This window comes from Nerophis ophidion, linkage group LG08, assembly GCF_033978795.1.
Source record: "Nerophis ophidion isolate RoL-2023_Sa linkage group LG08, RoL_Noph_v1.0, whole genome shotgun sequence".
Lineage (NCBI taxonomy): Eukaryota > Metazoa > Chordata > Actinopteri > Syngnathiformes > Syngnathidae > Nerophis > Nerophis ophidion.
The window spans coordinates 66,945,009-66,960,305 of record NC_084618.1 but is presented as its reverse complement, the minus strand read 5'-3'; the positions used below and the strand labels follow the sequence as shown (position 1 = coordinate 66,960,305).

The window sequence follows — 15,297 nt, the reverse complement described above, 5'->3', positions numbered from 1 at the left end:
GAACACAGTGCCACCTACTGGTTGATTGTATATATGTATTTTTCTTCATGTGCACATCAGCCTCTAGTGCAGGGGTCACCAACCTTTTTGAAACCAAGAACTACTTCTTGGGTACTGATTAATGCGAAGGGCTACTAGTTTGATACACACTTAAATAAATTGCCAGAAATAGCCGATAAGCTCAATTTACCTTTAACAAATATATATATATATATATATATATATATATATATATATATATATATATATATATATATAAGTGTATATATATATATATATATATATATATATATATATATATATATATATATATATATATATATATATATATATATATATATACACATACATGGGTATCTCTGTCTTGTCATTCCGTCGTACTTCTTTTTCCTTTTACGGAAGGTTTTTTTTAGAGAATACATTGAAAAAACACTTAATTGAACCGTTTAAAAGAAGAGAAAACACGAAAAAAATGAAAATTTTATTTTGAAACATAGATTATCTTCAATTCCGACTCTTTAAAATTCAAAATTTAACCCCAAAAAAAAAAGACAAAAAAAAGCAAATTCGAATCTTTTTGAAAAAAAATTAAATAAAAAAAATGTATGGAATATCATTAATAATTTTTCCTGATTAACATTAATTTTAGAATTTTGATGACATGTTTTAAATAGGTTAAAATCCAAACTGCCCTTTGTTAGAATATATAACAAATTGGACCAAGTTATATTTCTAACAAAGACAAATCATTATTTCTTCTAGATTTTCCAGAACAAAACTTTTAAAGACATTCAAAAGACTTTAAAACAAGATTTAAATTTGGTTCTACAGATTTTATAGATTTGCCAGAATATTTTTTTTTAATCATAAATTTAAAGAAATATTTCACAAATATTCTTCGTTGAAAAAACAGAAGCTAAAATGAAGATTTGAATTAAAATGTATTTATTATTCTTTACAATAAAAAAAAAAAAAAATTTACTTGAACATTGAATTAAATTTTTAGGAAAGAAGAGGAAGGAATTTAAAAGGTAAAAAGGTATATGTGTTTAAAAATCCTAAAATCATTTTTAAGGTTGTATTTTTTTTCTAAAATTGTCTTTCTGAAAGTTATGAGAAGCAAAGTAAAAAAAATAAATACATTTATTTAAACAAGTGAGGACCAAGTCTTTAAAATATTTTCTTGGATTTTCACATTCTATTTGATTTTTGTCTCTCTTAGAATTAAAAATGTCAAGCTAAGCGAGACCAGCTTGCTAGTAAATAAATTCAATTTAAAAAATAGAGGCAGCTCACTGGTAAGTGCTGCTATTTGAGCTATTTTTAGAACAGGCCAGCAGGCTACTCATCTGCTCCTTACGGGCTACCTGGTGCCCGCGGGCACCGCGTTGGTGACACCTGTTCTAGTGGTTACATTTATACTGACAACTGTTACTGACTCCTACCATGATCAATCCGTTAAAAAATAGTTTTATTTACTAACGATTATCAAATAAATTAAGTAGCGATGTTTAATTTTGGACAGGTCTAGGGTTACAAATTATGTCAACAGAGTGTGCTCATGTATTTCGTGATTCTTTGAAGAGTTTTGATTGATTGAAACTTTTATTAGTAGATCGCACAGTACAGTACATATTCCGTCCAATTGACCAGTAAATGGTAAAACTCGAATAAGTCTTTCAACTTGTTTAAGTCGGGGTCCACGTTAATCCATTCATGGTAAAGGAGAGTAATCCGAATACAATACGTGGGACGCCCAGCAAGACCAGTCAAACCGGTATAAACTGCTCACTGGAGGCGAGTCCAAACATGCATAATGCATAGGCTCACCTACTGTGCCATTCACAAAAAGCATGAAAACGTATGTGCATTTGCGTTAGGTGTTGTTAAAAAAACAACAACAATAATATAGCATTTTTAAGTATGTTTATTGTATAAAATACACACAATTTAACAAAGATATCATGCAAAAAGCAGCATCAATCAAATCCTATGTGCCTTCTGCACCAAACAATTTGGCAAATATGGAATGTTTAAAATAATTAAGCTCCTTGCAACAGATTTTCAAACACATTATATAACATGTAAACAATTCGTAGGTAAAAAAGTCAAAAACAAAAAAAGACTTACGCAATTTCCCCCTGAATCTTTTGTATAGTTTTCTACAAACTGATATAATATCCATCCATTTCCTACCGCGCGACCCTGCCCCACTAACCTAAATATTTTGGAATGATATATTCCGTTGTATGGCTTCGAAGTGTGCAGAAAGTATTTTCACATAGCAAAAGTACATGTTTTATAATTATACTGCATATATCACCAGACACTTACAAATGAAGAGTGCTGGTAATTGCAAGAGACACCCAGCCAGCACCAACATTAAATACATCGTACCATATTCACAACATATTGCTTAACAGGCTCAATACAGGACACAAAAAGAATATAAAGATCACTTTGGTATAGGATATTTGCATTTAGAAGCTAGAATAGGAATGTGTGTGTAAACGGACTGCAGGTGGTCTTTAGGTCAGTCGGATTCCTAGAACCTCTTCCAACTCATGTCTCCTCTGCTGCACCTGCAAGGGAATCTTAAATCAGTCATTCGTGCTCTCAGAAAAAGTCAAAAGAGTGCATTTGCTTCTCCATGTTTACATACTTTGGAGTAGACGTATCTGCTCACTGCCTCTGGCATCCATGGCGCCTGGTAGAACTCTGTCCTCCTCTCCTCCTCTGGATTCCCTGTTACATCTGTCATCAACTAACAGAGGGGGAATCATAATATGGTTAAGGAAATACAGAATATCACAGTGTGCATCAATGAACCGCAGCTCCCCTGTGCACTCATGCAACAACCACAATGGCACAATGACCTTGCTCCTCACTTGTACCAGCTATTTAGACAATAATGGTCCATCTGCAATAAAGCTAGTCAAAGATCAGCTCTATGACAAAACTCTGGTGTTTTTAAGAATCTGCGGCAAAAATGTAAGTTCATCACATTAATTTTTTTTTAGAACTGAACTCGCAGGCCACCAATTGAATAGCTCAAATGATGAAAAAGAGAGGACCTAAAATTGAACCTTGAGGAACACCACTGGTTTAAACAAATAAGTTGAACAAATGACTACAGACCGCATCAAAAAAGTAGTAATAACTTGGTTACGTAAATCGAATTACAAAAGAGTATAACTTCCAAAAAGGAGAACATTGAGGAACGCTTGAGTTATGTAAATCCAGTCAAGTTAAACTTTATTTATATAGTGCATTAACATACCCTAAGTTAAGTGTAAGAAAATAACAACAGTAAAAGGGATAAAACAGTGAATAATATAATTCACACTTACATTATGACAGGAAATTTTAGCCAAAACTGTTGATGTAAAACAAGAGAAAGATCTGACCACAGTGTTCTACAGTATGTATGCTAGCAATGTTAAAATGTCAATGCAAGGATTGTCAGTCTGTTTACAGTGATCAAGTACCTATATACCAGGGGACCTTAACCTTTTTGACCTCAAGACCAAACTTTTTTTTCACTACAGAGGGATCCAAGGCCCACTTAAATATTAACACTAAATTAGCAATCTTACTCTTGATATTAATTGTATTCAAATATACCTAATCTAATTAAAATGTGCAATCGTGTCAAATGATGTGAAACCATGTGTTACTCACAAAGACTATTATTATTATTATTATTATTCATTTAAAACATAAACATTAGGCTTAGGTCAGGCTGATTAGAAACATAAGAACTACCCCAAAAAATAAAAAATGTTGTATTAAAATGCCATCCATCCATTTCCTACCGCTTGTCCCTTTTGGGGTCGCTGGAGCCTATCTCAGCTGCATTCGGGCCGAAGGGGTGTACACCCTAAACAAGTCGCCACCCATCGCACGGCCAACACAGGTAAACAGACAACATTCACACTCACATTCACACATTTAGTGTTGCCAATCAACCTATCCCCAAGTGCATGTCTTTGGAGGTGATAGGAAGCCGGAGTACCTGGAGGTCACGGGGAGAACATGCAAACTCCACTCAGAAAGATCCCGAGAGTGGCGTATTACTTTTCTCCGTTTTTTATTGTACAAGCCCGGGATTAATGGTATATATATATATATATATATATATATATATATATATATATATATATATATATATATATATATATATATATATATATATATATATTAGGGGTGGGCAAATTAATGCTTTAATTACACATTAACTCATCAATCTATTAACGCCGACAATTATTTTATCGCACATTTGCGTATGTTGTTTACATGCTTTTATTTTGTTAACGCCTTTTCTTAACAAGATGGCATCTCCCGGATGTACTTCGGCGTCGAGGGGCTCTTGGTAAAGATGGAACATTTAACAAAAATACCGGACAATTCTGCAAATGTCATGGCTGGCTTACAGCGTGGTCACTCCGGGATCACTTACGACCGCCAGACAATTCTGAATGTGGATAGATCGGGCCGTTTTGGACTGAATGACGCGTGCTTGCTAGACCGGCTAGCTAGCATGGGAATACTTTGCCGGCTACATCCAGCGGCCTGTGAAGCAGCGGAGTATATGTGTTGTCTGTCTATTTATCAATAATGCAGACGAGGCGTGTTGGCTGAGTTCTTAACGTTTGTTTTCAGAGCGTGCATATCACAACATACAAGATGCCGTCATGGCGACACAACCTATACCGGACTACCGCGCATGCTCGTCACTCCTGTTGCATGCTGGGTAGGGTAGTTCTTTTTTTCCCTGGCTCATAACATCACAATATAGTACCATGTATATGCGTTCAGTTTATCAAAGCACCAAGCAAACAATCGGAAAATTCCCATCATATCAATTCCTAGATATGGTCATAATTATTTTAAGTGCACTACGCAGAATAAACACAACATTATTAATATTGCTACTACGGATAATTTGATCAAAAATTCCCTAAAACAGCCCACTACCTATAATATAGGTTTTTTAAACATAAGATCCCTGATAAAAAAAATGTTTCTGCTGTTACCTCAGAAATTGCCTGTTCAGATGTTATGATTGTGGCTCAGAGATTTGTATGTAGATTATATTTATTTTCCATAACAAACAGGATAACTTAAATACCCTGGCAGTGGCAATAAGCTTAAATGTTTGTATTTACATTTTTTGAGTTGATTTTCATAAAATATGCTATTTAACTGCTACCGTTTAACAAGGACTGATTTAAATTGTGTTTGGACAACAAATGTTTTGGCGCTTTTGTTCATGTGGGAGAATATTCCAATAAAGGTGCACTACACACTACTTTTGAATTCATTATTGAGCTTTGCGTATACAATGCAGTTAATCGCGATTAATCGGAGAAATAGTGCGATTAACTTCGATTACAATTTTTAATCGTTGCCCAGCCCTAATATATATATATATATATATATATATATATATATATATATATATATATTAGCAAGAGCCCCTCCACGCCGAAGCCCGTCCGGGCGCCGCCATCTTTATAAGAAAAGGCGTCAACAAAATAAAAGCATGTAAACAACATACGCAAATGTGGATTAAAATAATTGTCGGCGTTAATAGAGTGATAAATTAACTCGTAATTAACGCATTAATTTGCCCACCCCTAATATATTTATACTGTATATATATAAAAAAAAAAAAAAAAAAAATATATATATATATCGTGGGATCACACTCCTCAGCCTTCCCGGTAAGGTTTATTCAGGTGTACTGGAAAGGAGGCTACGCCGGATAGTCGAACCTCGGATTCAGGAGGAACAGTGTGGTTTTCGTCCTGGTCATGGAACTGTGGACCAGCTCTATACTCTCGGCAGGGTTCTTGAGGGTGCATGGGAGTTTGCCCAACCAGTCTACATGTGCTTTGTGGACTTGGAGAAGGCATTCGACCGTGTCCCTCGGGAGGTCCTGTGGGGAGTGCTCAGAGAGTATGGGGTATTGGACTGTCTTATTGTGGCGGTCCGCTCCCTGTACGATCAGTGCCAGAGCTTGGTCCGCATGGCCGGCAGTAAGTCGAACACATTTCCAGTGAGGGTTGGACTTCGCCAAGGCTGTCCTTTGTCACCGATTCTGTTCATAACTTTTATGGACAGAATTTCTAGGCGCAGTCAAGGCGTTGAGGGGGTTCCGGTTTGGTAACCGCAGGATTAGGTCTCTGCTTTTTGCAGATGATGTGGTCCTGATGGCTTCATCTGACCGGGATCTTCAGCTCTCGCTGGATCGGTTCGCAGCCGAGTGTGAAGCGACCGGAATGAGAATCAGCACCTCCAAATCCGAGTCCATGGTTCTCGCCCGGAAAAGGGTGGAATGCCATCTCCGGGTTGGGGAGGAGACCCTGCCCCAAGTGGAGGAGTTCAAGTACCTAGGAGTCTTGTTCACGAGTGAGGGAAGAGTGGATCGTGAGATCGACAGGCGGATCGGTGCGGCGTCTTCAGTAATGCGGACGTTGTACCGATCCGTTGTGGTGAAGAAGGAGCTGAGTCGGAAGGCAAAGCTCTCAATCTACCGGTCGATCTACGTTCCCATCCTCACCTATGGTCATGAGCTTTGGGTCATGACCGAAAGGATAAGATCACGGGTACAAGCGGCCGAAATGAGTTTCCTCCGCCGTGTGGCGGGGCTCTCCCTTAGAGATAGGGTGAGAAGCTCTGCCATCCGGGAGGAACTCAAAGTAAAGCCGCTGCTCCTTCACATCGAGAGGAGCCAGATGAGGTGGTTCGGGCATCTAGTCAGGATGCCACCCGAACGCCTCCCTAGGGAGGTGTTTAGGGCACGTCCAACCGGTAGGAGGCCACGGGGAAGATGCAGGACACGTTGGGAAGACTATGTCTCCCGGCTGGCCTGGGAACGCCTCGGGATCCCCCGGGAAGAGCTAGACGAAGTGGCTGGGGAGAGGGAAGTCTGGGTTTCCCTGCTTAGGCTGTTGCCCCCGCGACCCGACCTCGGATAAGCGGAAGATGATAGATGGATGGATGGATATATATATATATATATATATATATATATATATATATGTATATATATATATATATATATATATATATATATATATATATATATATATATATATATGTATATATATATATATATATATATATATATATATATATGTATATATATATATATATATATATATATTAGGGCTGGGCAACGATTACAATTTTTAATCAAAGTTAATCGCACTATTTCTCTGATTAATCGCGATTAACTGCATTGTATACGCAAAGCCCAATAATGAATTCAAAAGTAGTGTGTAGTGCACCTTTATTGGAATATTCTCCCACATGAACAAAAGCGCTAAAACATTTGTTGTGCAAACACAATTTAAATCAGTCCTTGTTAAACAGTAGCAGTTAAATAGCATATTTTATGAAAATCAACTCAAAAAATGTAAATACAAACATTTAAGCTTATTGCCACTGCCAGGGTATATAAGTCATCCTGTTTGTTATGGAAAATAAATATAATCTACATACAAATCTCTGAGCCACAATCATAACATCTGAACAGGTAATTTCTGAGGTAACAGCAGAAACATTTTTTTTATCAGGCATCTTATGTTTAAAAAACCTATATTATAGGTAGTGGGCTGTTTTAGGGAATTTTTGATCAAATTATCCGTAGTAGCAATATTAATAATGTTGTGTTTATTCTGCGTAGTGCACTTAAAATAATTATGACCATATCTAGGAATTGATATGATGGGAATTTTCCGATTGTTTGCTTGTGCTTTGATAAACTGAACGCATCATATACATGGTACTATATTGTGACGTTATGAGCCAGGGAAACAAAGAACTACCCTACCCAGCATGCAACAGGAGTGACAAGCATGCGCGGTAGCCCGGTATAGGTTGTGTCGCCATGACAGCATCTTGTATGTTGTGATATGCACGCTCTGAAAGCAAACGTTAAGAACTCAGCCAACACGCCTCGTCTGCATTATTGATAAATAGACAGACAACACATATACTCCGCTGCTTCACAGGCCGCTGGATCTAGCCGGCAAAGTATTCCCATGCTAGCTAGCCGGTCTAGCAAGCACGCGTCATTCAGTCCAAAACGGCCCGATCTATCCACATTCAGAATTGTCTGGCGGTCGTAAGTGATCCCGGAGTGACCACGCTGTAAGCCAGCCATGACATTTGCAGAATTGTCCGGTATTTTTGCCAAATGTTCCATCTTTACCAAGAGCCCCTCGACGCCGAAGCTTTTCCGGGCGACGCCATCTTGTTAAGAAAAGGCGTTAACAAAATAAAAGCATGTAAACAACATACGCAAATGTGCGATAAAATAATTGTCGGCGTTAATAGATTGATGAGTTAACGCGGAATTAACGCATTAATTTGCCCGCCCCTAATATATATATATATATATATATATACACACACACACACACACACACACACACACACAGTTGTCTCAGGACTTTCGTATTGTGAGATAGATGCACTAACCCCTCTGCCAACGTGCTGCCCTGTACTAAAATGAATAAACTAATTTAATAATAAATATGTTTCTCAACTAAACTGTGAATACAATTAAAGTACAAATGAAATTACAGCTTCACCACTTTAGTCATACAATTTGGGCTTAAGAAACTTCTCTTATGACTTTACATCCAGACTTCTTCTGTTTATTTAAGATTGTCATTACTGCCCCTACTATGGGGCGCTCGGTTACAGACCAGAAACACTTTTTACTAATTTCTGCAAAAGTGTTTGTCTCACAACTGAACTCGGGGGCCTGTATGGTGTCATTCCAGGGCTACATTAGGCCCCCAGGCAAATAGCCTTGGTGTCCAATGACTACACAAAATTATCTTATCATGGCTATACTCCCTTGGCAAGATGTGGGGCAGGATTTATTAAAGGATTGCATGTACTAAAACACGTGCAAACCTAATAGCACATGCAAAGCTGATTAACTAAACTTGTGCAAAGTGAATTGCTTCTGTTAAGTGAGCAGGATGAGGCATCCTTTTTGCGTCTCTGTGTTCATTAATATGCAATTCTATGCTGATCATTAAAACGCCGACAGTACTAGGAGAAAATTTTGTGACCACAAATTGCTGTTTTATTTAGCACGTGTCAGAAGAACATGCAAACTGACCATTCCACACACGACAGCAGGGTAAGTGCTGGCGCTGCACAGAAAGACGATGGACAGACGAGAATCCTGTTGCGATTCAGAAAAGGTGTTACAGATTATAGATGTTTGCTGCTGGTTCAACACATCTACAAAATATAAAAAAAGCCCAATAACATGAATGTGCAGAAAATAATCAAATATCTCCGAGGTAAAAGCCCTCTATGCGTGCTAAATCCTCTTTTAAATAAGGCAGTCAGCACCACTTTTCAATTGCACATGCAGTATTAGTAAATCACACACAACACACCCACTCATACTACACACTATTTTATTTTTTCCACACGCTGGTTAGCGCGTGGTATTTGGATCAGAGTTATTCAAGCCCGTAGTGTAATAAAAAAATCCTTAATGTCATGAACGCTTACCTTCAGATCTCTGCACTGAGACTTGAGCCAGTCCTGGATGAAGTCCTGAGGATTGTTGCTGAAGCTCAACATAAAGTCTCTCTCCGTCTTCAGCTGGTTGATGTACTCAATCGTCTCGTGTATCTGCAGCCCATTCAGTGTCAAAGCGGAACATGAATACCAAACGTTCTTGTTTGTGAAGCAAAATAGGAGCAAACCTTCATCTCCAGTGAGGCGATTTCCTGCTGGTTTGTGGTGGAGGACAAGAAGTTGCTCATTTGGGCCTTCAGAGGGTCATCCACTTCCACATCAATGTCATAGCACGCCGTCTTCTTCTGGTCATTAGGGTCCACACTGCTCAAAGACAGACACACACAAATGAAAAGGGGTGCCATCAAAGAAAAAGAGGGTTAACATCTACAAAATATAAACAATGCTACCTGATCAAGTGATTAATAACAATGGGGTCAGGGTGCTGGAGAAGCCCGGCCAGCTTCATGGGGATTTCAGAAAACCTCATGCGAGAGCAGATGAAGATCTGTTGAGTGTAAAGCAGTTCAATTCATTGGTAAAAAAAATGGAATGTGATGTACCAATAACAAACAATTTTCTTCTCAAGCGGGTTGCTGAAATATGACTGGTACTACCTTTTGTCAGATAGTGTAGTCCTACCTGTCTGAAATACCGATTGCAATTGATGTACTCCTTCTCGTGACTATCTTGTAGCTTGTTGTTCTTGATGTAGAGCCAAAGAGCCTGCATGATGCTGGCCCGCGTCTGTGTGTGTACGCCAAGCAAACGAGCAAGTCGCAGATCCAGTTTGTACTGCGGAGGCTGTGCCAGAAACAATGTTTTTTTTTACATTTTTTAAATGATAAATGACAAAAGAAACCACGGACGTACGCACGCACACACACACACACACACACACACACACACCTGGTGATCGAGCATGAGCAGCAGGGTGCATTTTACGTTCACGTCACCGGGTCGTTTCACCTGGAAACCGTCCGTCTCCTGGGTGGTGGGCATTCTGTGCCACTGTCAAATTAAAATAAAGAGAACCAGAATTATTTTAATTTTTACTAACATTCAATAAATACATAGAGCAATTTAGAAAAAAGTGTCTGCGATCAATACAAAATGATCCAATAAACAACTTATCTACAAAGTAGCAGCTTTATTAACCTTCTTATTCAATAACATGGAAAAGTGTATTCAAAAGTTTGACCGATACTTTATTGTCAAATATCAAATCGCAAAGACATTTTGTCATTTATTTTCAATTTAACTTCAAATGAAATTAATAAAGCAAAATACAATAGCAGGTATAAAAAAAACACTAACCTATTTAAAATCAACTGTCCGGAATGGATTTATGCTGTCTTTACGTTGAAATGGAGTGGTAATTAATGGGGCGGCATAGCTCGGTTGGTAGAGTGGCCGTGTCAGCAACTTGAGGGTTGCAGGTTCGATTCCCGCTTGTGCCATCCTAGTTACTGCCGTTGTGTCCTTGGGCAAGACACTTTACCCACTTGCTCCCAGTGCCACCCACACTGCTTTAAATGTAACTTAGATATTGGGTAAATATGTAAAGCGCTTTGAGTCACTTGAGAAAAGCGCTATATAAATATAATTCACTTCACTTCACTTAATTAGTTTTTTGATTCACCCAGTGTTCACAATAATTGATTAAGTCAAGCTCAAGACGCAGTAAGTTGAATTATATGAACATATTTGTTACTGGATACTGGTTCATTGTTTAGGTTAATTTGGAACATGCATAAAATTACGATATAATAGATCACATTTTTCCAGTATCTCTGTATATATAACATGTTCAAAAATGAGTTGGAAGAAACATAGATTACTGGGACTAGTAGGACAAATCACACGGTAACGACAGCAATGGAAAAAGGACAACAAGCACACCAGAACTCCAGTAAACGAGGAAAAGATCCTCAGAAAGTGAGCATGTGGATGGAAAAAAGTGACCATGTTTAGGGAGTTAAGAATCCACCAGGGGAAATCAAACTGTAGTCAGAAAGGCCGTTAGCAACCTTGCACCACTCCAGCAGGTGACGACAAGAGGGACCAAAAGCCGGGTCAAAAACTACAGAGCTGAAGGAACCAATGTGGCTAAATGCATTAAAAGGCACAGATGATGAAGGCCCCCTGGTGGAGGAGGAACCCATACCTATGCGAGCGCCAAGACCCAGTTCCCACCATCTCACACATAACAGAGCCACGAGTAGAGACCAAGAAGCCAACTGGAAAGCTCAAGATCAAATGGCCAAAGTTAAACAAAACAGAGGTATAGGACAACTTGGACACCTACTTAACAGGGACACTGGAGGAATCATTGTAAGGAGGCGTTGAAACCAAGTTTAACTTGTTTGGACACTTAATATACCAAACCTGTAAAGGTCCGGCAAAGCTATTCAGAAAATGAGGACTGCTCAGAGACAGTAGAAAAAAATAGAAATAGAGACCATCCAGCTTGTGAAAAGGCACTGACAACTCTACAAGATCCGGAGAAAGGCAACGGAACAAAAGAGAGAACAAAAGTTTTGAAAGTCCTTTGAGAGGAGGTCCAGCAAAGCTGAGCCAAGCTTCATAGTGCTAAACGCAGCCGCAACCGTGGAAAACGGAAGGAGAGAACCAACTTCTTAAGGATCCTTTTAAGCATGCCAGACATTTGCTCGAAGAAAAATAAATTTGGAAAAGGTCAATGTCACCAAAGATCAAATGCAACAGCATGTCACAAGGCAGAACAGTAATCCACTAAGGTACACCTCCTTAGGTACTCAAGGGTACATGCCCCAGCCTGCACTACCAACAGCAGAATTTAACACAACGCCCCCCGAGCTTAGCGAAGTCAGGCAAGTTGTTAAGAAGGCAAGGTTCTCTTCAGCACCCGGTTCCAATGAAGTCCCATACAAGCTCTATAAGAACTTCCCCAATGTACAAAATCTTCTATGGTACCTAATGAGAACAGCATAGGAAACACCTCATCCCATCAATCAATCAAAGTTTATTTACATAGCCCTTAATCACAAATGCCTAAAAGGCCTGCACAAACCACAACATCCTCGGCTCTGATCCCACATCAGGGCAAGAAAAAACTCAACCCAATGAGAATAATGACAAACCTCGGAAGGGACCGCAAATGTGGACCCACTTTTGTCCACACAAACTATCAAAAGCCTGGGAAGGCAGTACAGTACGAATTGTCAGACAAACAACTGGGAGAACTATAGTGAAGTAGTGAGCGAATAGTTAGGCAAGGATCTAACAAAGCCAAGTCCGCCCGCTGAAAATGAGCAAGATCCCCTCATGCAACGCAATTAAGATGGATAGAAAAGCCAACTAACTCATCAGAAAGTAGCTTGGTCTGCCAGGGTGCCTTTCTGAAACAACAAATCATATTGGGCCACATTAAAGAAAAAAACAGGCAGGTTCTCGATTTGAGACAGTCCGCTGATCAATCAGTAGGGAACACAAACACCAAGGTTTCTTCAGGCCAAGAGTGGAAAGCTCAATCTCGCCATCGCTGGGGTGCAACACTGAAAGATTGTTGGCACAGTTCCAGTTAGGAAAAGCAGGACTGGGATGGGCCATACGCCTCGCTTCTGGTCAAAAGCAGATGGTGGTGACAAAGACGGAGGAGCGTTATAAGATCAAAGCTGTGTCCCAGCACCAACAAGAATGCTGAACAATCTGGGAGGGAGACACCAACTGGAACATCAGCTGGTCAGAACTATGGAAAATTCCACAGTTAAGCCTTATCTTCCTTATTCAGCCAACCTATGACACCCCTGCCCTCGCAACTTCCACCAGTGGTTTAGAAACGAGTAATGTTACCTTTACAAGACCCGGAATGCAAGCCTCCATCCTGTCAGGGTGAAAGATTGCACGGTCTTTGGGGGGCTGATGGTGTGACGACCAGGTCCTGAGGAAACTACCCATAGTGCTGGAAAAGTGTAGCCAAGACAAGAAGAAGTCACCACCAGTGACTTGTTGTCATGGAAGGTGGGAAAAACAGATACACCAGAACAAGGGAAACACTAAAACTCCTTCCCCTGATCGTGGGTGGGACATGAAGGTTGACCTCGGCAGTCAACTTCAGTTTCCTACAGAGATCCCTACGACATCTTTTTGTCCCGACATTGTTGTTTGGTCCATTAACGCAAAGTTGGTACACCTCATAAAATTGACAATTCCACATGAGGAAGGAATTAAGGCTGCATTCAAATGGAAGAAGGCCAAATACGCACAGTTGGTCGCAGAGTCCAGAGAGGCTGGCTGGAAGACTACCATCGGCCCAGTTGAGGTTTGATGCTGAGGCTTTGTCAGAATGTCAACCACACATCTATTGAGGGACGCAGTAGTGACCGGAGGGAAGATTAAGAGAGCACAAAAAAAAAACGTCAGAGAAGGTGGAAAAGGGGCAGCTTTTGGCTCTGGCTGAAAAGTAAAGACACATGCATCTAACTCCAGAAAAGCAGCAGGGGTAAGATCTATCAACTGCATCCACCCACTACCAGGTGACGTTCCATAATGAAAGGGGGAAAATATTGAGGATTGGTGGTTCCTGGCTGATGACTCTGCAGCTGACTGATGGGCATTGGAGGAGGTGCGACAGACAGAAATGCCCAGCAGGAAATTCAACCTAACTGTAGGTTTACACTATCCATCCATTCATCCATCCATTTCTACCGCTTATTCCCTTTTTGGGGTCGCGGGGGGCGCTGGTGCCTATCTCAGCTACAATCGGGCAGAAGGCGGGGTACACCCTGGACAAGTCGCCACCTCATCGCAGAGGTTTACACTAATACTTTCGAATATGTTTCTGCCTTGAAGACATTGTATGTTCAAATAATAGTTATTGGATACGGCGTGGCGCAGTGGAAGAGCGGCCGTGCGCAACCCAAGGGTCCCTGGTTCAATCCCCACCTAGTACCAACCTCGTCACGTCCGTTTCTTCTTTGATCAAGACACTTCACCCTTGCTCCTGATGGGTGCTGGTTAGCGCCTTGAATGGCAAATCCCTCATTTAGTGTGTGAATGTGTGTGTGAATGGGTAAATGTGGAAGTAGTGTAAAAGCGCTTTGAGTACATTGAAGGTAGAAAAGCGCTATAAGTACAACCCATTTATTTATTTACTTGTTCATAATGACTTTTTTTTTCATTCTTTTAAAAAAAATAACAAAAAAAAAAATTTGTTAATTGAATTTTTTGACACACAGTAGCCAACAATACAATACATCTTAAAATTGACAAATTAAAAACCTTTTTAGACTCCAATATTTTGTTCAATTAAAGACACTTATTACAGTATGTATGTCTAGCTTGTGTGCTATGGTGTGCTTAGCTGTTCTGTAGCTGCTATCTCCTAGTAGCCTATAGCCTACCATGTTTATCTTTTCTATATGACTTTACAAAATACAAGAAAAGACCAACCTTGTGTGCTTATTGGCTAACATTTAGATGTTACTTGGCTGTCCAGTTTTGCACAAGTAATCACGCTGCAATAATGCTTGTATCGGAGAATTTAGATCCGATACCCGTTTTTTTCCCCTGATATTGGATCGATATCATATATTTAAAGAAAAAATAATAATTAAGTGATGTGTGTGTAAAACATTTTACGTAGGAGTTTTTGCCACATAAAGTACAGTAGCTCCTCGCCTACCGGAGGATTACTTTTCTCCGGTTTTTTATTGTACATTTCTTTCTTCATCCATCTATCCATCAATTTTCTACTGT

The 15,297-nt window shown here is 39.6% G+C and overlaps 1 protein-coding gene across 1 annotated transcript in view; it reads right to left on the bottom strand.

The window, feature by feature from the left end:
- Window positions 1–1,909: 1,909 nt before the first annotated feature.
- smarcd2 (SWI/SNF related, matrix associated, actin dependent regulator of chromatin, subfamily d, member 2) overlaps window positions 1,910–15,297 on the bottom strand; it is a 29,638-nt gene continuing 16,250 nt past the window's right edge. The window contains exons 7-13 of the mRNA XM_061909508.1: window positions 10,468–10,569; window positions 10,201–10,362; window positions 9,969–10,066; window positions 9,747–9,882; window positions 9,550–9,672; window positions 2,663–2,764; window positions 1,910–2,582 (exon numbers count right to left, since the gene is read on the bottom strand). Coding sequence (XP_061765492.1) covers window positions 2,529–2,582; window positions 2,663–2,764; window positions 9,550–9,672; window positions 9,747–9,882; window positions 9,969–10,066; window positions 10,201–10,362; window positions 10,468–10,569 — 777 coding nt within the window. The 3' untranslated portion in view covers window positions 1,910–2,528. The remainder of the gene's footprint in view (window positions 2,583–2,662; window positions 2,765–9,549; window positions 9,673–9,746; window positions 9,883–9,968; window positions 10,067–10,200; window positions 10,363–10,467; window positions 10,570–15,297) is intronic.